Here is a 21,800-nt window from a genome sequence, read left to right on the forward strand (position 1 = left end):
AGATTTTAAGACTTCATGGAATGAAAAACTCCCTGACCATGAGGACTCTCCACAAAGGGAATGGGCTACTTTGAATGGTGGTGAGATTCTCCTCGTTCCTGGAGGTCTTTGGACAGGGGTTGGATGAACACTCATCAGGAATACTGGAGAGGGGGATCCTGTTTGACCAGGAGTCAAACTAGATAGTCCCAGAGGTCTCTGACAGTGCTGATGGGATGGGATTTTATTCAGAGTATTCAGGTAATTCATTTCAGTTCAATAACAAAAAAGTTAAGACTTCATTTCAATGAAGCCAAATGAAACATTTGAATTCTTCCACTGAACTGACATTTCGGTAGGCTAGCTGACATTTCTATAACCCTTTATGCTCTGCAAAGAACTTTACAGACATTAAGTCATTTGATCCTTACAACAATCATTTTAATTAAGGAGTACAACTATTATTCTCTTCATTTTCTAGACAAAGAAACTGAGACTCACTGTCAGCTGCTTTGAACCACTCTAAATTGGAGGTAGTCTGTGAGGTTCCCCCTCAATGGAGGTCTCTAAAAGCAGATATATTAGAGAGGGAACTATCTTCAGGTATAGGTTGGAATCAGAGTCTCTGCTGACCATTCCAACTCTAAGGTTCTTGGGGGGGGGTGAAAGGGGAGGGAAGGAGACAGTGTATTTGTGAGAGAAAGTGTGAGTGCGAGAGAGAAAAAGAGACAGTGTGTGAGAGACAGAGAGAGAGGAAGAGAAGAGTGTGCATATGCACATACTTGAACTTGTGAGGAAATGATCTGACCTGCTGGAGGTTCTATAAAAGATGTTTTATAAACCATTATACTTGAAGGGCAGCTAGGTGGCTCAGGGGATGGAGTGCCAGGCCTGGAATCGGAAGGACCTGGGCTCCAACCTGGCCTCAGACACTTCTTAGCTAATGTGACCCTTGGCAAGTCGCTTACCCTCATTTGCTTGGCCCTTGCCTTTCTGTCATAGAGTTGTTACTAAGAGAGAGAACAAGGATTTTTAAAAAATCAAAACTATCATATTTGGATGAAAAGTTCTCTTTAGAGCAGACTGAACCCTGCTAACCAGGGGACAGCTAAACAACTATCATAGATCAAGGGAATGTAATGTAATTGAGTTGTAACAAATGGATATGATGAATATGATGGACACAAAGAAGCCTGGGAAGACTTCTATGAACTGATACAGTATAGAAGAAACAACAGACACAATGACTTCCACCATGTAAAGGGAAAGAAAATAATGAAGAACTTGATACTACAAGGTGGGTTATTCTAATGGCCAAGCTTGGGACTAGGAGAAGGCACTTCCCAATGCCTCTAGGCAGACGTGGGGTCTCTGGGTGCAGAACAACAAAGAGAAGGTTTTCTGACATGCTGTTTAGCTTTGTGGAGTTTTTCCTCTACCCCTTCTGCTCTCTGGGAGCTAGAAAGAACTCACGTTGTTCCATGATAGGACCTAGTACCTGCTGGGTCACTGATGAAAGTGATAAAGGATATATGGGGGGGAGGGGCAAGAGGAAGAAAGATTATATTGTATATGAGAGAGGAAGAGATTGTGTGTGTGTGAGGGGGGGGGGGGAGGAGGAAGGGGGGGGAGAGAGAGAGAGAGAGAGAGAGAGAGAGAGAGAGAGTGAGTTTTCCTATTCTGAGAGGCATACAACAGTGCTGAAGAGGTGTTGTGTTGGGGCTTCTTAATCAGCACCTGCATTGAGCAGGGAAGGATCTCCCTGGGGTTCAGGCAATGAATAGATTCTGAGAGGAGATGGCAAGGTACATGAAAATGGCATTTGTTTTGGTGGTAAATCGAGTTGTGTCTAACATTAGCCTAGAAGGATTTGAAAACAAGCAGCCATCTCTTGGGCTCTATCTACCTTGTTAGATTCTCAGTGGACCTGGAACAGAAAGTTTCCCATTTCCCATGGTCCCCAAATGGAAATCTGTAGCACCTGTGTGTACCTGGAAGTGCACAGGGACAAGACCACACTTCCAAACACGATAGGGGAATAGTCACTTTAGTAAACAAGGACTGAAATACAGCAGGCATTTAATAAATGTGCTGATTAACTGATGAAAGTGAGGGGCGGAGAATGAGGGAGGAGAGATCTTTTGTCAAGTTCATACAAATTGGCTTCACTGCATTCAAAAAGCATTTATGAAGTCCCTACTATGTATAAGAAGTGATCTGTACTAAATAAAATACAGTCTCTTTCCTCAAAGAGCTTACATTTTACTGGGAGAAGAGTATGTAAAACCTGCAGCTAGGAGAGCCTAAGGAATATCTATACAAGAAAATAAGTGCCCAGGGACTTCAAATTCAAATAGAAACCTATCACTGTGAACCACAGACTGATTAAAAAAACTCACAAATTAACATTATCTATGTTGTGTTGTGCTTGAAAAAAAAATCTGTTAAACATTAAACAGTGCATTTCTCCTTTCAGAGGAGGCTTTTATTTGATCCCTCTGACATACCCCTTAAAAATACTTCTCCACGTGAAGGTCTCTCTTGTTAGAATGGAAGCTCTTTGAAGGCAGGGGCTGTTCTGATTTCTTCTTTATAGCCCTTCCTCCCCCAAAGTCTATTAGAGCACCTATCATATAGCTGAGATTTGAACCTAGGACCTCCTGTCTCTAGGTCTCGCTCTCAATCCAATGAGCCACCCAGCTGCCCCCCACATGGCTAAGATTTAATGAATGCTTATTGATGAATTGATTGCCGCTTCCTAGACCACAGATGCCCCATTAGGTTTCTCTGAGAATGAGAAGTGATGAATGGGAGGAAGTATGGAGAAGCCTGAAATCAGAAGACTTGAGTTCAGTTCCTACTTCTCACACCTGCCTCACTTCCTGGGCCTTGATTTCCTCATCTATTACTAGGAAATATGGATTCAGCTGGTCCTCGAGGTGTCGTTCAGTCCATATTTGCTATTGTGGGTAGATGAGGTTCATGCTTTACATTGGAGATTTGGACCAAAGGATGGCCAATGACCCTTCCACAATTTTTGGAACTCTTTAAAAGGCTCAACGGATCAAATTTGTGAGTTTTGAAACTAGTGCTACAGTAGACATATTTCCAAATCAGCATAAAGCTTTTGTAGTCCTGTGTAAAGGTTATGTTAGCTTTCTTGGGGAACAGAGTGAGAGAGGGAGAGCCAGAGGCTGTCTACAGGGAGTGTGGTTGCTGTTACCAGGACATCACTGGCAGAAGACTCAAGGGAGAGGCTTCTAAAATGCCAGAGAACAAGGATGGCAAAAGCAATTTGGATGTTTTGAGTTTCTCTTATGCCCAAGTTGAGTTTTTAATTAATGCTTTTTGGTTGATTGATTGCTAGGGAGGCCAGGAGAAAAAATGCAGCAATTGTTTTAAGGGTGGATAAAGGCTCAATAAGTTTAAAAAAACAAACTCAAAAGAATAAGGACAGAGATGAGACCATCAGAGTTGGTAATTACAGGATCATTCAGTAAATTTGAGGAGAGCAATTTCAGCTGAATGATGAGGAGAGAAGCCAGACTGCAATGGCTGAGGGAAGAGTGAAAGCAAAGAGGGAAAGAAATGGAGGCAATGGGTATGGAGAACTTTTTCTAAGAATTTGGCTGATAAATGGAAGGGACATAAAGGATGATAGCTTGAGGGGATATTAGGAGCTACTGAAGGCTCTTGAAGGATAAGGGAGATGGGTATTTCTGAATATAATAGGTAAAAGACCAGGAGATTAGAAGAAATTGAAAATTCAACTGAGGGGGATGTTTTAGGTTGCCAATCTGTTGAAGACAGAAGAGGAGGAGATAAAGGGAGCAGATAGAGGGGTTAGCCTTGGCAAGAAGGGTTATCTCATTGTCAGAAACTAAGGAAAAGAAGGAGAGTTAGAGGAGGAATTGATATCAAGGGACTGTAAGATGAAAAGAAGGGAAGATAAGTTTATATCAAATGGTGAAATAAGAAACAGTTCCTTCCCCTAGGGTAGTGATGGGCAAACTATGGCCCTCCAGGGAGATGGGGTGGGCCCTGAAATGTTCTATTGGGGGGGGGGTCCCAGACATTATTCCTAATCTGGCAAATACAATGAAGAGGATACAATACAATGAAACTTCAAAAGAGTTGCCTTAGAAACAGTCTGACGGATGAGCATTTCCTTTCCTTTGGCCCCCTCTTTAAAAAGTTTGCCCATCACTGCCCTAGGGAGTTTACATTTAGTTGGGGAATGAAACAGGTAGAAACATTATTGTTAGACAAAACAGAATGTGCCAAATGCCTAAAAAAAAAAAAAAAAAAAAAGAAGTCCAAAGGATGATGGGATATCATGAAGGAAAACAATTTCTTTTGGCTTGAGGTAGGGGTATCAGGGAAGTAGCAATGACTTTGGACTTTGGCAAAAGAAAAGGATTTCATCTGGAAAGGGAAGAGGGGAAAGAAGAGTGCATCCTGGGAACAGATGTCATGACAAAGGCAGGAGGAGATGTGGAGGCCTCATGAGGATTCCAGTCTGGCTGGAGTGTAGAGGACACTAAAGGGGAATGAGAAATTAAATGAAACTCACCACAGGCAGGCCAAGAAGGGCCTTGAATTAAAGAAGGTAGAATTTATACATTTGTCCATGAAACAGCTACTTCCTGCTGCCTGGTATACCCCAAGGGGAGGCAGGATTGGGGAGGGGGTAGACTAGGGGGTATGAGCACTGTATTCTCAGGTGCTGGCCCTCAATGGTCACAACCCTCACCCAGGATGAACAAGGGCATTATGAGAAGTTGGAGGATTCCCCCAATCTACAAAAAAAAAAAAAAAAAGATTCAAACTCTTCATTAACAAATTTATGGCTTGCATCCTTCTAGCCCTTTAGGGCTTCTAAAAGTGCTTTCCTCATGCCAGCCCCATAAGGTAAAGCTATGCCAGGCTTGCCCCCTAAAAGAGGACCTGAGATGTTTGTAGGTAGAGGGAACACCTTCTCACAGCTCATCAAGATCTGACTTAGCAAGGAAGTCCCAGGGATTTATATGAAGGGCACAGAGATTAAGTGGCTTGCCCCAAGGAACAAGGTCAGTCAGAAGAAGCAGAGGCAGGAAACAGTCTTTCTGAGTCCAAGCCCAGCAATAAATCCACCACACCCACACCCCCAGCCTCCTGGTGGAAGTGAGCAGGTGGGTGGCACCCCTATTTTAAAGATGAGCTCACGTGTCAGGGATGTTCCCGGAGGGAGTCCTTTTGGGCAGAGGTTGGAGTACACAGACAGACACAGACAGACACATAGACACACACACACAGAAGCAAGATGAGCTAATGCTTACCTTTCTCTTATCTTCATCTTCAGGTTCAAATTTGAAAGTAGCTCTGTGCTGTGGGGAAAAGAAACCACATGTTATCATGAGAAAAGAATTCATTTCTGATGCTGCTATGAAAAAAGATACATAAGGCAAAGCCACTGGGTAAGAGTTAACTTTCTTTTTCCTCTTGGGAGAATAACTGGGAAACGCTAGGACTTTTGTTTTTTGAAAAAAACTTTTTTCATAAGCACAGCTAGGTGGCATAGTGGATAGAGTGCCAGGTCTAGAGTCAGGAAGATGCCTGCCTCTTCATGAGTTCAAATCCAGCTTCCTAGCTGTTTGACCCTGGGCAAGTCATGTCACCTTGTTGGCCTCAGTTTCCTCATCTATAAAATGAGCTGGAGAAAGAAATGGCAAACCACTCCAGGTCTTCACCAAAGAAAAAAACCAAAAACAAACGGGGGCAGCTAGGGGCAGGATGTATAGAGCTCCAGGCCTGGAGTCAGGAGAACCTGGGTTCAAATTTAAACTCAAGCACCTCCTAGCTGACTAAACCCAGGGACCCCAGTCACCTTACTCTGTTTGCCTAGCCCTAGCTCTTCTATCTTGAAGTTGTTAGGATAGAAAGTAAGGATTTAAAAAAGAAAAAGAGGGAAAACCCCAAACAGAATCACAAAGAGTCAGGAGTGGGAAGGAGTCTAGGCAATTTAAAAACAAAAGATAGCAATAAAATCCATTGTTGCTGGGTTTTTCTTTAATGTAGAAGAAAGGACAGAAAAGCAGGGACCTCCTTTTTAAAGAAGAAAGGTGCAGAGGACTGATAAAGCCAGAAAAGGACATTAAGAAAATGCCTTCCTCTTTACAAAGGGCTTTCCCTGCCATTCTCTCCTTTGAGTTTTGCCAAAATCCTCTGACGTCAATAGAGTCTGGGATTGGAAGGTTTCAGATCTGGAGCTAGAATCCAGGACATCTTGCCCAGCCCCTTCATTTTACAAAAGAAGATACCCATGGAGGTGAAGTGATTTGTGCAAGGTCACATCTGGCAGCTAGTAACTCAGATCCTAGGACTCCAAACCCAGCAGTAGATTGTTATCCCTATTTTAGATAAGATAGGGAACTGAGTGAGGGGGCAGTGAGAGAAAGAGACTTTTTGTTCTAGGTGACAAAGCAAGTTAGGGACAGAACCAAAGATCTGCAAGTCAGTGTTGTTTCCACTATGGTTTATACATATTATTCTCTTTGAATTTAAATAGATTACTTTAATACATTTAATTTAATCATAAAATATTACTGTTTGTATATTTAATATATTAACATTTTAAGTTATTTTAAATTTCTTCAATTATTTTATTTTCCTTCAATTATGTGGAAAAACAATTTTTAGCATTCTTTTTTAAAATTTTGAGCCAAATTCTAAATTAATTAAATAAAAAAATTTAAGTTAAAAATAAAATAAAAATTTGAGTCAAATTCTCTCTCCTCCCCTCCCATTCCAAACAATCTGTTATTCCACTGTTATATTACTTCTTAAGTCCCTACTGTGTGCCCAGCCCTACCAAGGTTCCTGCCTTCAAAGTTCTAAAAACTGATGATGACAACATGTCCAAAAAAGTTCAGTCCTGAGCCTAAGATCCCTCCCACCACCCTTTCGGGGTTATTCCCAAAGGACATGATGGAAGGTAAGGAACAGTTTGTGATAATGAACGGCCTTTCTTCTCAATCCCATGGTGAGTGCACATACAGCATCCCACAGCTCACCAGGAAGGGGAGGGGGCACTGCTGGGCACTGAAAAAGCATGCTGGATCTGAAGTCAAGGAAGAGTTGAGCTGGAACCCTGCCATCACCTCTAGTGATTAATGTGACCTGGAGCAAACCACTCCAGGGATACTTCCTTATCTATAAACAAGGGGGTTCTACTGGATGTCTTCTCAGGATCTTCTTGCCCTAAATCTCTGGTCATATCATCTCTTCATGCTTCCACAATATCTCCTTCTCCATCCTATGGTTTGCAGGAACACAAAGGACCAGTGCTGGATGAGGTTGCTGACCCAGTGAGCTCACAATGTGTGATAATACAGAAAAGAGGCCAGGGGACTCCCAATGCCAGGCCAAACCCCAAAACAAAGAATTCTCAAGCACTTCAAGCTTTCCATTGAAATTTCCACTGGTTCCATTTCTCCCTTTCCCTTGTGTTTTGCCGGTTGGTGCAAGGATAAGTATTTGCTGGTACCATCTTAGAAGTCAAGCACTCAGCAGACTGTAGGTACTGTCAAGTCAAGTTAAGAATCATGTATTAGGGGGTAGCTAGGTGGCTCAGTGGACTGAGAGCCAGGCCTAGAGACAGGAAGTCTTCGGTTCAAATCTAGCTTCAGCACATCCTAGCTGTGTGACCTTGGGCAAGTCACTTAACCCCAATTGCCTAACCCTAAATGCTCTTCTGCTTTGGAACCAATGTACAGTATTGATTCTAAGGCTGAAGGGGAGGGTTTAAAAAAAAAGTCATTTATTAAACACATAGTTTCAGGCACTGAGCTAAATGCTAGGGATAGATAGTAAGGCCCATAGCTCCTGCCCTCAGAGAGCTTACTTTCTAATAGAGCAAACAACAATGTACAAATTGTACCCACACCAATACAAATATAGACAGCAATTGGAGATAATCAAGAGGGAGAAGGCTCTAATTAATATTAAGGTAGGCTGGGAAAGGTTTTGGAAGGGAAAAGTCCCGGAGTTATGTGAGGTGCTATAGTAACGACGCCTTGGAAAACGGCTTTTAAACAGATGATCCAGATTCAAATCACCTTTCTAAGACTTATGGTGTGATCTTGATAGTCATTTCCATTTCCTTGCCTTAGTTCCTTCAGTTGTAAAACAAAGGGGCTGGCTCCTAGAAGCCCCTGGTTCCCCTCTAGCTCTAAGACCATGATGAGACAGAATGTAATGGTGTGGTACCCAGGCTGGCACCAGAATGAGACATCATCGAAGGATGCTCAGAGGTAGGAGATAAAGACCGTGTGTGGGAATCCTAGACAAGATATGCCCTGGAAGGAGCAGAGCTTCCAAGGAGCCATGATTTTCTGGGATGTGGGTGCAACTTGTGTCAGCATGGATTGGTCACAAACCCCACATCTTAGTCAACTGTTTTTATGAGCTGCTGAAGCCAAAGAAAGAGAAGTCGTCCAACTTTCTGGTGATGAGTCTGTCTGAGCTTACACAGGCCAGGCTTAGACAACAGACACACAGTCTGGCGTCTCTAAGTGGGTCCCCCTTGTTTAGGGCCTGTCACAGTTGGCACTCTCTTGGCAAAGCCTTTGAGATCCACAAGTAGGCACCAGAGGTGGCCTTCAACAGAGATGCAGGAGCACATGGCACAATGGACATGGCCAAAAGAGGAAGAACAGGCAAAAATGTGTTCTCCACTTCAAGATGACTGATGACTGACCAATAGGGGAAGGGCTGGGGGCACCAAGATAAAAGGTAAAAAAAGGTCTGTTTCAGGATTGAGCCTGAACAATACCATTCAGGCTCAGAGAAAAGTGAAACTGGAGGGAAAAAACAGGAAAAAAATGTTTTTAAACCCTTCCCTTTTGTCTTAAAATCTATACTAAGTTTCAGTTCCAAGTCAGAAGAGTAGTAAAGGCTAGGAATGGGGGTTAAGTGACTTGCCCGGTTACACAGCTCGGAAGTGTCTGAGGCCAGATTTGAATCCGGACCCTTCTGTTTCTAGAGCTGGCTCTCTCTAAAAAACAGAAGCTTTGAAATGGAAACAACAGGCATCACCTCAGAGGAGGGTTCTGGCAAGTGAAAAGAAATAGCTGAGGGTGGGCAGGGTCTGAAAGTTATTACATAGCAGGGGTCAATGAGGCTTGGAGAAGGGCTTGGATGGGAGGAAGGGGCAGACAAGATGGCATCAAAGGTACCTGGCTTGGAAGGGGGAAGTGTAGATGGGGCCCATGTAAGAAGTCAGTCATAACGGCTTCTTGGAGCCCAGGACAGTCTAATATATCAGCTCTTGCAGTGTTTATTTTACTACTCTGAACCAAAAGACTCTCCATTTAAGTATCTGTTAGACACGAATGTGCCCAAATGCATGCTTTTACAGAACTGTTACACATTGAGAGAGAAGGGACAGAGAAACACAAGGCTTCTGGGAAAGGAAGACATCTAAGTTACCAAAAACATTGTACAATTAGTCACTATAAGGGGCAGTCAGTTTGCTCAGTGGATAGGGACCCAGGTCTAGAGACTAGAATTCCTGGGTTCAAACCAGGCCTCAGACACTTCTTAGCTATATGACCCTGGGCAAGTCACTTTATCCTGATTGCCTAATCCCTGACACTCTTTAAAACTTTAGAAGTTTTAGAATACTAAAAGGTTTCCAAAAAAAAACAAAACAAAAAAAAACCCAAATAACTTGGTTTCTCAGTTCTTCTGCTCTACCTACATACTTACCATCAACCATACACTTAGAAGGGCATCTGGTTGGCTCACTGGTTTGAGTGCCAGGCATAGAGATAGGAGGTCCTGGGTTCAAATCTGGCTCCTGGTACTTCCTAGCTGTGTGACCCTGGGCCCATTTGCCTAGATCTTGCAGCTCTTCTGTCTTAGAATTGATACTAAGGTGGAAGAAAGGAAAGAGTAAAGGGAGGGAGGGAGGGAGGGAGGGAGGGAGGGAGGAAGGAAGGAAGGAAGGAAGGAAGGAAGGAAGGAAGGAAGGAAGGAAGGAAGGAAGGAAGGGAAGGAGGGAGGGACGGACGGACAGTATGAGGGAGCAGGCAAGCAGAATGAGCAGCCCACTAAGCCTGCCCTTGTGTGGCAACCTTTTAGCTTCCACTAAAGCTTCCCCTCTGAATTCAAAAGTGGAGTTGGAAAGCAGATATCCTTTGACGTAGTTCTCTGTATCCAGGCTACCCTAAGTCCTAAGTCAGGGGCAGGATTTCCAGGGCTAACCCTTAGATTAGTATTTTCCAAACAGTGAGTCAGATGCAGTAGCATATTACAAGAAAGGAGGGTTTCCCCTGTGGCCTGGCATCTTCTTCAAGATTGGCCCCTAGGCTCACTCCTGCCCAAGTATTTTTAAAGCCCTTGTTCCTCCAGACCAGACATCTCTTCTTCCTTTTCCTCACTTGAAACAGAAGACTTGGGTTCAAATTGTGCCTTTGATGCTTACTAACAATATGGCCTTGGTTGGGAAGTTGTATAATTAGAATCTGCTTCCCAGGACTTTAAATCCTAGTATCTCACTTTCGTTCTCATGTTACATCCTTATGTTCTGGAGATAAAGTTTGTGTGTGACCCTGCCCCTCTCTCTTTCCCCGCAAACGCGGCTAAGAAAACTTTTCTATACTAAGGTTTTTACTTTTGTCCTTTCATTTCTTTTACTTCAAGTGATTATTAATACATCTTATAAAATATAATACTTGAAGTTATTGGATATTAATTTTAATCTTACAGAGGTAAGTATGCATATCCAGGAATAGTTAAGGAAAGTGGGATGCTGGGATGCAGAGTCCTGGGGAGCAGATTCTAATTATACAGTCACTGCCTTCATGGGCTGATTTCTGATTATAAAACAAGGGAGTTAAAGCAAATGGCTTCAACTTCAAAAAGACCCTTCCAATTCTAAATCTCTGATCTTATGAGCCTTGTTGGGGAGATCCAGGGGCAATCAACAAAAAACACCCTCAGATGCTACCAAAGAAAGTATCTCCAAGAGATGGGCTTAATTAATAAATGAATGAATGACAATACAGGCATTAATCTCTTAATAAGTGCAAGCTCTAAGGACACAAATAGAAAAAATAAAAAAGACAGTTTCTTCCCTCAAGGAACTCACTTCTAATTGAGGGAGATGGCAATGTATGCGGGTTCAGCTGCAGAGCAGATGCAAAGGCCCAGAGGTCCCTAGAGTGTAGCATGTAGGTAGGTGCAAAGGCCCAAGAGAGCTTGGAGTCCTCCTTGTCCCAAACTCCCTCCTAAAGGTTTTTATTCTTTTCTCCTGCCATATCAACACCCACCCAGTTCCTGAGATAACACAAGTTTCCTCCTTTCTTCATGGTCTGGGTTGACGAGTGTCCTTTCTTTATTTCAACAGACGTATACTCAGGATTTAAAAAAAAAAAGAAAGAAAAAAAAAGACCCACACGTCCTACTGGGCTACTTGGGAGGAAAAATGAATTCAAACAAAATACGTGAAATGCAGAATTGTGAACCTTCCCCAAAAGTGGACATAGATCTTCAGCTCACCCCGCAGCTGAGCCTGTGTCTCAGGCCCAGCTCGCCATAAGATGTCCAGGGAACAATGATGGCAGCCAAGACACCCCCTGGTCATGGAGCCTGTCCAAGTCACCTTCCTCATTGATAAAATGAGTGCAGGGGAGTTTGGAGCAGATGATGTCTCACATCCCATCGTGCCACAAACACCTGATCTTCTATTTCTCACTAGAGCCATCCTTCAAACATTTTCCCAAAGGTCTGCCCAAATCTGTGTTCTGTTTCAGCACACGCACACCCATTCAAGATTCTATGTGAGAAGGGACTATTCCTGGCATGCTCTAGGCATATTAGAACACCAAAAATGTGCCACAAGATGAAAAAAGCTGGGGAACCAGCTTGCCACTAGACTGCAAACTTCCTGAGGGCAGATGGCTGTCAACAGACATGACAAACTCAAAGGCATCCACCATACTGCCATGAACCTCAGAGAGCCCTAATTAATAGAGCCTGCTGTTGGATAATGACTGTAAGGATGGCACTAGGGATCCCTTATTGGGTCTGTTATCAGAGCAGAGGCTCAAAGAGAAAGAAAAGGAAAAGTGCCAATGATTTGGAGCAAAAGGCCATTGGTATAGGTATAATTTGCTTTTTGGGACAAATGGGGTGACCTGGCTTACCTGCAGCCAGAAGAAAATATTTACACTTTCCTGAAAAACCTCTCTTGTCTTTTTGTTCCTCTACTAGACTACCTTGAGAAAGGAGAACAAAGTTCATAGGAATCTTAGATTGTAAGCTTCTTAAGAGAAGGAATTCTTTTCACTTCACTGGAATGTGGTGGCTGCCCTTAGGTTTGTCATGTCTGGTTAGAATGGCAAACCTATGACGTGTGTAAGCACTGACACACGCAGCCATTTTCAGTGACACGTGGCCACATGCGGCTGCATACAGAGAAGTCTGGGGCCGCATGCTGAGGATGAAATATTTGTTGTAGAGCAGTGTAGACACTCTGTGCACTATAGATGATAATTCTACATTATCTATATTAATTTACCTATTTTGGTTTATTAAATACAGTTATATATTACAATTATACACTTTTGTTATTTACACTATAAATATTGTGAGATTATGGTTTTTTTCCCTCAAAGTGACACACCACCTGAGTGATGCTCCATTTTTTGGCGAAATTTGACACACCAAGCTCAAAAGGTTGCCCATCACTGGGTTAGAACCAGCACCTGCCCTTAGGAAGCCTGTAATCTAGGGGCAAATTTGGGAAGTGCTCACCCAGTCCTTTCTATAAGGTGGCACATTTTTTAATTAAAAAATCCACAGTGAATGGCATACAGCAGGTGTATTAACTTACACATAAATAAATGCTTTGTTAATGGACTGGATGGTAGATTTAGAACTAGAAATGAGCTCTGAGACCTTCTAAGTCTATGCCTTCATTTTCTAGAGGAGGAAATTCCAAGAGGTTTAATGGCTGGTCCAATATCACCCAGATGACCACTGCCGTAATTTCTGCAGTAAATTGCAGAATCAGGAATCCAAGGCCACCGATTCCAAACCCAATGTTCCTTCCACAGTAACTTACTTCCCTGCCACACTTGTGCTGCTCTCAGTGAACAGATAGGATATAAGAACTGGCTGAAGGAAATGGGGAATGTTGGCCTGGAGGACAACTAACTTTAAGTATAGGAAGTGCTGTCTGGCAGAATTACATTGAACATATTCCTTATAGGTACAGAACCAGGGGATCCAAGTTAGGGGAGCCTACTCAAAATTGGAGCTGTCTGAAAAAGCGATGGGCTATCTCATAAAGCAGTGGATTCCCCTGGGCAAGTCACGTCACCCCCATTGCCTAGCTCTTACCGCTCTTCTGCCTTGGAACCAATACCCAGTATTGGTTTTAAGACAGAAGGTGAGGGTTTTAAAAAAATAAAATAAAATAAAGTAGTGGATTCCTGGAACTAAGGGTCAAAGGATCTTAGATTTAAAAACTAGAGATAGTCTAGTTTTGTGCTGGCAAACCTACGGAATGCATACAAGAGGAGGCTACTCCCCCCCTTCCATGCGCCTGAGGACATTTCTCACATGACCCACCCCCCTGCCCAGCAGCCCAATGGGAATGCTTCCTCCCTCCCCTGTCTGGAATAAGGGTGCAGTTTGGGCACTTGGTCTCTAAAAGGTTCACCATCACAGATCTAGTCCATTCATTTCCCTCTCCCAGAGTCACTTATCAGGCTACCATAAAAGGGTTTTTATATGCTTCCGAGAAGGGGGGGAGAAGGGGGCCTAAGGCACAACTTAGGTCACTTAAAAGGGCTCTTCTACCTCTGAGAACTTGTAAGAACTGAAAATATGGTCAAGCAGATTCCATTCCTTCTAGAACATTCCTACCTCATTTAGGGGCAGTAATACATCCATGGCCAAAGGCTAAAGTCAGATGCCTTGGAAACTAAAGATGTAATATCTGTAGCACCAGTGACATCCATCATTTGGGCCCAAACCCCTCATTACCAGACAGATCTGCCTATCATTCATAGCTCACAATATTTGGCCAACGTTCCCTGTTATCCATTCAACTCTAGGTAGAGGGTTGAGGGTCCAGGCAAATGGATAAATTCATTAGGTTTAGGGAGGTAATGCTTTTCCATGTTGTTTTTTGCAGATGAGAAAACTAAGGCACTGCCTACCATAGAAGTCAAGGGTCAAAACATCAATACTCATTAGAGTTGAGGGTAACTTCCCCCACAACTGAACCCAACATACCTTCCTCTATTCCTGATCATTATCATCAGACTCTTTCTGCTCTTCCTCAAGCCTCCAAGTCTCTCACCTAAAGGACAAGACACCTTCAGGGCGGCATGATATGGGTGCAACTTGTCTCCCCCAAAAGAAGGTAAGTTCCATGAGGAAAGGGCTCATTTCACTTCTGTCTTTGAATCCCTAGCATTCTGCACAGTGCCTGGCACATGATAAACATGAAAAAACGGCCTTAACTTCGTAGTATCCATTTTTTAAAAATCCTTACCTTTTGTCTTATTGCATATTGGTTCCAAAGCAGAGCAGTAAAGGCTTGGCAATGGGGGTTAAGTGATTTGTCCAGGGTCACTCAGTTAGGAAATGTCTAAGGCCAAATTTGAGTCCAGGACCTCCCACTTCAGGTCTGGAGACCTAGCCACTATGCTTCATAGTTGCCCCATTAACAACAACAAAAACAAACAAAAAACCCCAACCACTTAATACATGCTTGCTGATCAGTTAGTTCCTTGGTAGTTAAGACACCTTTGCAACCAATATTCAATATGGTGGAAGGGGTTCTGCATTCCATAACTGCTCCATCAGTGGTGCTGCCTGACCCTGAACCCACTCCAAGCATCTTCTTGCTTAATCCATGGAAGGCCAGACAGTCTCCGTAAGTGCTTCACAGGCACCTACTGCCACAGAGAGGGGGGCAGATAGTCTACTCATCCTGCCTGCTCTTCTTCAAGAATGATCCAAAGGAGGGGCAGTTAGGTAGCACAGAGGCCAGGAGGCCAGGTCTGGAGGATTCAAATTTGCCCTGAGATACTTCCTAGCAGTGTGACCCTGGGCGAGTCACTTAACCCCCCATTTGGGTTAACCCTTCTTTCTCTTCTGTCTTAGAAGCAATACATAGCATTGCTTCTAAGATAGGAAATAAGGGTTTTTTAAAAAATGTAATGGAAATGTTTAATAAAATAAAAATATAATGCAACATAGATAATGTTAATTGGTGGTTTTCTAAGTTTATAGGCAGCCTCTGGGGATCATTTCATTTGAATTTGACACCAGTAGCCTAGACCAGGCTTGCTTGCTTTTTTTCCAAACCCTTACTTTCTGTCTTAGAAATGACACTAAGTATCAGTGCCAAGGCAGGATCAGGCAGTCCAGGATTCACACAGATAAAAAGTACCTGAAGCCACGTTTGAACCCAGGACCTCGGCTTTCTTAACAGAAGTCCACAGACCTTCAAGGGTTCTATGATACATTTCAGAAGGTCTTTTATTTTATTATGGATGAAAAACAAAATGTTACATTTATATTTCATTGAGTTGGTTTCCTTTGTAATCCAATATATTTTATATACCTAAAACATTATTCATGGGGGCAGCGGGGTGACTCAGTGGATTGACAGCCAGGCCCGGAGACAGGAGGTCCTAGGTTCGAATCTGGCCTCAGACACTTCCTAGCTGTGTGACCCTGGGCAAGTCACTTAATTCCCATTGCCTAGCCCTAAATGCTCTTCTGCCTTGGAGCCAATATTGATTCTAAGATGAAATGTAAGGTTAAAAAAAAAAAAAAGCTCCAACCCCCAGTCTAGACAATAAGCACTCTCCGGGCCCTCAGCTCCAGGGGCGTTAGGCAGGCCACCCTGGTGGGTGACTGTGGATCTCAGGGCACCCGCCAAGGGGCCCATGTTCCTCCCAGGACAGGAGCCTCGGGAGGCACCTCAGAAGCTAAAAGGACACGATGCTGGATCTCTGATACCAGCAAAGTCCCCTCTGGCAAGTTTGTATCTCCCTGTTTCTTGCCTCCCTTGGTAGGAAGGAGAAGAAAGCTGGGAAACAAAGTTATGTCTGCTCAGAGCTTTCAAAGGCAACTGCTGACCCACGCACGGTAGGCACCTTGTTGGAGGACAGCCCTGAAGGTGGTGCTTTGCTCCAAACACAAATCAAAATGTTTTTAATCATCAGCAAACCACAAAACCAGTAGGATTTCCTATTTGCTACATTTTCCAGTCAAGTGTATGATGGGAAAAAAAGTGTTTGACTGCAGTCCATGGCTTGTGAGTTAGGTGGATTGAGAGCCAGGCCTAGAGATGGGGAGGGAGATCCTGGGTTCAAATATGGCTTCAGTCACTTCCTAACTCCCCTTTAGAAATAGATTCTTAAAAGGGAAATGGTATCCTCAAAAAGCAAAATTCAGCCATGGGAGAGAAGGGGGAATCAGCCTTTAACCAAGTCAAGAATACGGAATGGAGAAAGATTTGACAATCAAGGTGTGGGAGTCCATGTTTTCACACCAAATCAGATATATGTCTAATAAAGAAAAACAAAAACAAAAAAAAGGCTTGAAATTATCCTGGGCAATCTGGTTCCTGGAGAATGCTAGGTCTGGAGTCACAGACAGGTTCAAATTCTGCTCTGCTATTCTTATTACCTGAGTGACCTTGGACAAGTCACTTCACTGGGATTCATTTTCCTCCTCTGGAAAATGACTACATGATCTTTAGGGTCCCTCCCAATTCTAAATCTGGGTTCTAGTCTGTGATCTGACACCTACTAGTCAAGCTTTCTTCAAGTTATCCCATCTGACTGATCCTCAGATTGAACTGAAGGATAATTTTGTTTTTACTGATACCTGTCCCACCTAGAAGCTTCCTAGGGTTCTTATGAATTTCAAAGGAAAGACATACAGAGGAAAACCTTAAAATTAAGATGTGACTATACCTGCCAATATATTTTATGGGTCTCAAAGATCCAATTCTGATTCTATTAAATATTTTCTTGGTCCCTATTATATAGGAGGCCCAGGGCAACAAGGCAGACTCTAGGGATACAGAGCTAAACAATGTATAATCCTTGCTTTGAAGGAAAAAGTAGGAGGAAGTCCAAGACAACTCCTTCAGGAAGTTCAAGATGATATAGGGCAATAAGAAAGCTTCAAACAAAATGGGGGGAGGGGGGTGAGAGAGACTCCAGGAGGGAAGGAGATTTCATCTGGAGAAAGTGTGAGGCAAAGAGGAATGACTCCAAGAGATCTAGGTCCTGAAAGGTAGGATTCTCACAGGTAAAGCTTCAGGCAAGGGAAGAGGCAATTGGGAGAGTCCTGAAGGGCATCTCAGGAAAAAGAAATAACCTGAATAGCCAGAAAATAGGAAAGCCCTGGGGAGGTTTAGTGAAGAACCAGAAGGCCAGTTTGAATGTTTACAGAGGGTCCAAGTAATGTCTTCCCCTCTCATCTTACTTGATTTCTCTCTTGTATATACTTGGCTATTTTCTTCCTCCTTTAAAGAATTATTTTTGCCTTTTTTGTAGGCCCAGCTCTTAGCACAGTGCCTGGTACATAGTGGATGCTTAATAAATGTTGACAGCTAGCTGGCTGCCTGCCTATTACACAAGAGCCTGGAATTTGTTGTCAAGAGGACCCAAGTTCAAATCCCAGCTCTACTACTTACCACATGTGGAACTCTGGACAACTTACTTAACCTTTCTAGGTCTTAGTTTCATCATCTGTAAAATAAGGGGTGGGGGTGAATTTGGACAGATCAGGGTTCTTGTCCAGAAATTAAAAAATATATCTTTTGATAATTATGTTACAAGTTAATTATTTCCTTTGTGATTTTATGCCTTAAAAACATGATGGGGGTGGGGGATCATAGGCTTCCCTAGACTGACTGTCAAAGGAGTCCAGGGCACCCCCTGAACTATAAGGTATTTGGTCCTTACTTTCTATCCTAATAGACTCTAGGGTCCTATCCTAGTGAAATAAGATTTGAAAGCTATGTTAGGGCCACAGCAAGAAATGTGAACCCTGAATTTGCAGTCAGACACCCAAAGCTGGCTTGGTTATTCACTTCTTGAGTGACCTTGGGAAAGCCCCTACTCTCCTGGGCCTCAGTTTCTTCATCTGTAAAATAGTGGAGGAGGAGAGAAGGGGTTGAACCAGGCAATTCCAAAGGTTCTAAGTCGCTCAGGTTCGATAAATGCTTGTTGATTGTTTGATACCACTCCGAGCCTGGAGTTTGGGCTCGATTTCAGGGAGCAGCAGGGAGCCGCTGAAGGTTTCTGAGTAAGGCAGCTGCTCCCTGAAGCTGTGATTGGGGAAGATTGATTTCAGCAGGGGAGGGTGTCCAGGCCAAGGAAAGGCTGGGGGGCTGGGGGAGATGTGCCATCCTGGCTGGGAGAGGTGAAGACGGCCTACACTAGGGTGGTGGCGGGGGATGGATGGATGGATGGATGGATGGATAGATAGATGGAGGGATGGAGGGAGGGAGGAAGGGAGGGATGCAAAGGGCTGGGGATTGCAACATCAATCAAGGAGAGGGAAGGAATGAGAGGGAAAGCCTTTGTACCGAACATGGGGGACAGCTGGGGGGACATGCACGGAGGAAGGCTGGAGGGCGCAGAGGTGGGTCTGGAGGGGGGAGGCGGGGTCGCGTGCATGCAGAAGAGATCAGTTGCACGGGTGGGTACGCCTCAACGTACACCGGCATGCTGGCTCTGAGCCCCTCTACCATGGGGATAGGGGTGGAGGGGCCTGGGGAGGGGGCGCTGCGCCACAGCCCAGCCCTCCCGGGGAGGGGGCCCGCGAGGGCTTTACCTCTTCGCTGTACTCCCGCAGGACCCTCTCGATGGCACCCGCGTCGCCCCCTCGCAGGGTGCTCAGCGCTCCCTCTGCATCCATCGCTGCAGGTGCGGGGCGGCCGCGTGCTGCTCCGGGCTCTGGGTCAACGCCTCGCGCCCCCTCCCTCTCGGGCCGCTAGCTAGCCCGCTCTCTCCCCCTCCCTCCCACCCGCCAGCCTCCGCCTGGCTCAGCCTGACGTCACCGCCTCTCACCTTTCACCCCCGTGACGTCAACGTCCCCATGGCAACCGCCGCGCCGTGCCCGCCCGCTGAGGGAAGGAGGGTGGTTTTTTTGTCGCGTGGATTGGCTGCGCGCCGGGGGTGGAGCCCTGGGTGAGGCATCTTCCTTGGCGGGGTGGGCGGAAAGAGGTACCGCAGACACGAGCGCAGAAGGTGGAGTCCACGCTTCGGCACCTCTCTTCCGAGGCTGCGTTCTTTCTCAGCGGGCCTGCGGGCCCCAATACATATCTTCCGTGGCCGCGGCTTCGCTGGACTACGTCTCCCAGCATGCAGCGGGGCAGATCTGTAGCTCCCTCTGTTGCCCAGCCCATCCATCAGCTGATAGATGTAGAACTGCATGCTGGGAGTGGTAGTCTTGTTCCTGGGAGAAACTTCGCCTTCTTGCCGCAGGGCATGAAGGGAATTGTAGTCTTGTTAGGGGCCTGGGGACCACCTGGGCAGAGGGAGGAGCTCAGGGTTCGGGAGAGGCTGTGAATAGTGCCCCAGGAAGGTCTAGGTAAGGGCCTCTTCCCTTCACAACTTTAATCCGTACCGGGAAGCTGCTGCCCAGGAACAGCCTTGGGTTGTACTTCTTAGGCCCAGGGTGGACGATGCCCTGTAACAGGAACTGTGAGAGCTGGGCATTTAGGACTGGTCCGAACTGGTTTCTCTCTCCCATCCCCCAACCCCCTTTTAAAATTGCCTTTCCGTATCCAGAGTCTTGAATTTGGAGTCCACAGCTAACTGGAAGCTCAGCTCTTCTTTTTAAATACTGTGTGATCTGGGAGGAGTTGCCTAACCCCATCTGGGCCTCCGTTGTAAAACAGGAAATCGTAAGGCTTTGGGGCTCTCAGTCACCTCCCCTCTCTGGGCCTCAGTTTCTTCCTATATAAAATGTGAAAGACTGGGATAGGTGATCTCCCCTGTCACTTTCAAATCCAGACACAGTCATAACCCTCCTCCAGAAGCTTCCTATTTTTCTAGAATAAAATGCAAACAACCTATCTTTCCAGACCATTTTCTCATGACTCCCTTTCCCCCTCCTTCCCATTTCAGCCCACTGCTGCCACTCCAGATAATTCTACCTCCTTCCTCTGCCCAGAATGTTCTCTCTCTTCACCCCCCAACTTCCCTCTCTTGGAATCCCCAGCTATCTCCAAGGCTCAGCAACCACATCCTAACCTTCAAAAATGTTTCCTTCAATCCCTCTAGTTATGGGTGTTCTTGCTCTCCCTGGATGCTACTTTCTATCTATTTGTATCTATGCATCTCTGTGTTTCCCTTCTCCCTCCTACCGTGGGAAAGATTACTAGGTCAGAGAACGTGGTCTTAAACTTTTCCGGAGTTATTTCCCTACTGTGGCCCTCAGTTTCCTCATCTGTAAAATGAGGGAATTGACTAGGGTCCTTTCCAGCCATGAACCCAGGATGACATGAAGCTCCTGAAAGGTTGAGGGTTTGGGTTTTTTGTCTTTGTATTCCCAGGGCCTCCTATGCAGTCTGGCATACAGTAGATGCTTAATGATTCTCTGTCTTGGGTTGACTAAAACTGAATTTCTCTTCTAATAGTCCCTGATCCTATAGGTTCCCCCAAAAGATAGTAAGTTTTCATCACTGAAGGTATTCAAATAGGGCTTTGATGGTAACTTGTTAGGGTATAGGATTCATTCATCAGGGGTTCAAGGGGTCCAAGATCAATTCTGAGATTCTAGCCCCAGCTCAAGAGTAGTCCCAGCCAGGGCCACCTTCTCTTTGAATCTCCAAGATGGGTCTTTCTACTACTCACTGCAAATCCAACTCTGCTCACCATCCCACACTCCCTCCCGATTATCTAGGCATTAAGAGGACAAAAAAAAAGAATGGTTTTTGACCCAGGTGTTTCACATGAAAGTGCAGATTGGATAGAGATTAAATTTCTCTCCCCTGGCCATACTTCATTTAGGAGGAAGGTTAGAGTGAATTGCTTGTTAATCAATCTTTGCTATCCAAATCTTTGCTAGTTTTCCATTCAAAAATATCTTTCATGCAGTGATAATTGTCCTTTTCCACCTGTGTGATGCTGATTTAATGTTGGGCTAGAGATAAGAGAGAACAAAATTCTCTCTCTTCTTCCACCTTCTCTCGGTCCTTCTCCCCTTTTCTCCTTCCCCTCCCTCTCTTTCTCCTCTCTTTCTCTTCCTGTTGTTCTTCTCCCTCTTTCTTTTCCTCTCCTTTCTCTTTCCCCTTCCACTTCTCTCATTATCTCCTCCTCTCTTCTTTTTGATTTAGTAGAATTTAGAACTGGAAAAGACAGTAGTTGTGATTCCTCCCCTTCCCACACATGTACTTTTTAGAAGAGGAAATTGAAACCATGAGATGAACTTGCCCAAAGAGATATAGGAAATAATCAACAAAACTCTAATAAAGAGTCAGTTCTCATGATGAGGAATTGATTTCTGGGGTGAAAAAGATGGGAACTTTGGGTGGAGACAACCCCTTTCTCCCCAGAGTGTGTGGCTGAGGAAAGGAAGGCTGGGAATTCCTGTTGGACTCTTCCCTGGTCACAACACACCTGGAATAAGAGATTTCACTCTAGTTGCCTAATATAAGAAAAACCTGGATATGATGGAAATGACTAGAAAAGGACAACCCAAAGGTGAAAGGCCTTGAGGCCTGGATCTCTAATGATCTATTCAGAACTGCAATATTTAGCCAGGGGAAGGGAAGAAGGATTAGTGGA

The 21,800-nt window shown here is 44.6% G+C and overlaps 1 protein-coding gene across 2 annotated transcripts in view; it reads right to left on the reverse strand.

The window, feature by feature from the left end:
- The window catches only part of RIC8B (RIC8 guanine nucleotide exchange factor B), a 104,619-nt gene extending 85,666 nt beyond the window's left edge, over positions 1 to 18,953 (reverse strand). For both annotated transcript variants that reach the window (XM_044679482.1, XM_044679484.1), the window contains exons 1-2: positions 18,841 to 18,953; positions 5,298 to 5,345 (exon numbers count right to left, since the gene is read on the reverse strand). In XM_044679482.1, the coding sequence (XP_044535417.1) occupies positions 5,298 to 5,345; positions 18,841 to 18,924 (132 nt within the window). In that variant the 5' untranslated portion in view covers positions 18,925 to 18,953. The remainder of the gene's footprint in view (positions 1 to 5,297; positions 5,346 to 18,840) is intronic.
- Positions 18,954 to 21,800: the final 2,847 nt, after the last annotated feature.

This window comes from Gracilinanus agilis, chromosome 5 (genome assembly GCF_016433145.1).
Source record: "Gracilinanus agilis isolate LMUSP501 chromosome 5, AgileGrace, whole genome shotgun sequence".
NCBI lineage: Eukaryota > Metazoa > Chordata > Mammalia > Didelphimorphia > Didelphidae > Gracilinanus > Gracilinanus agilis.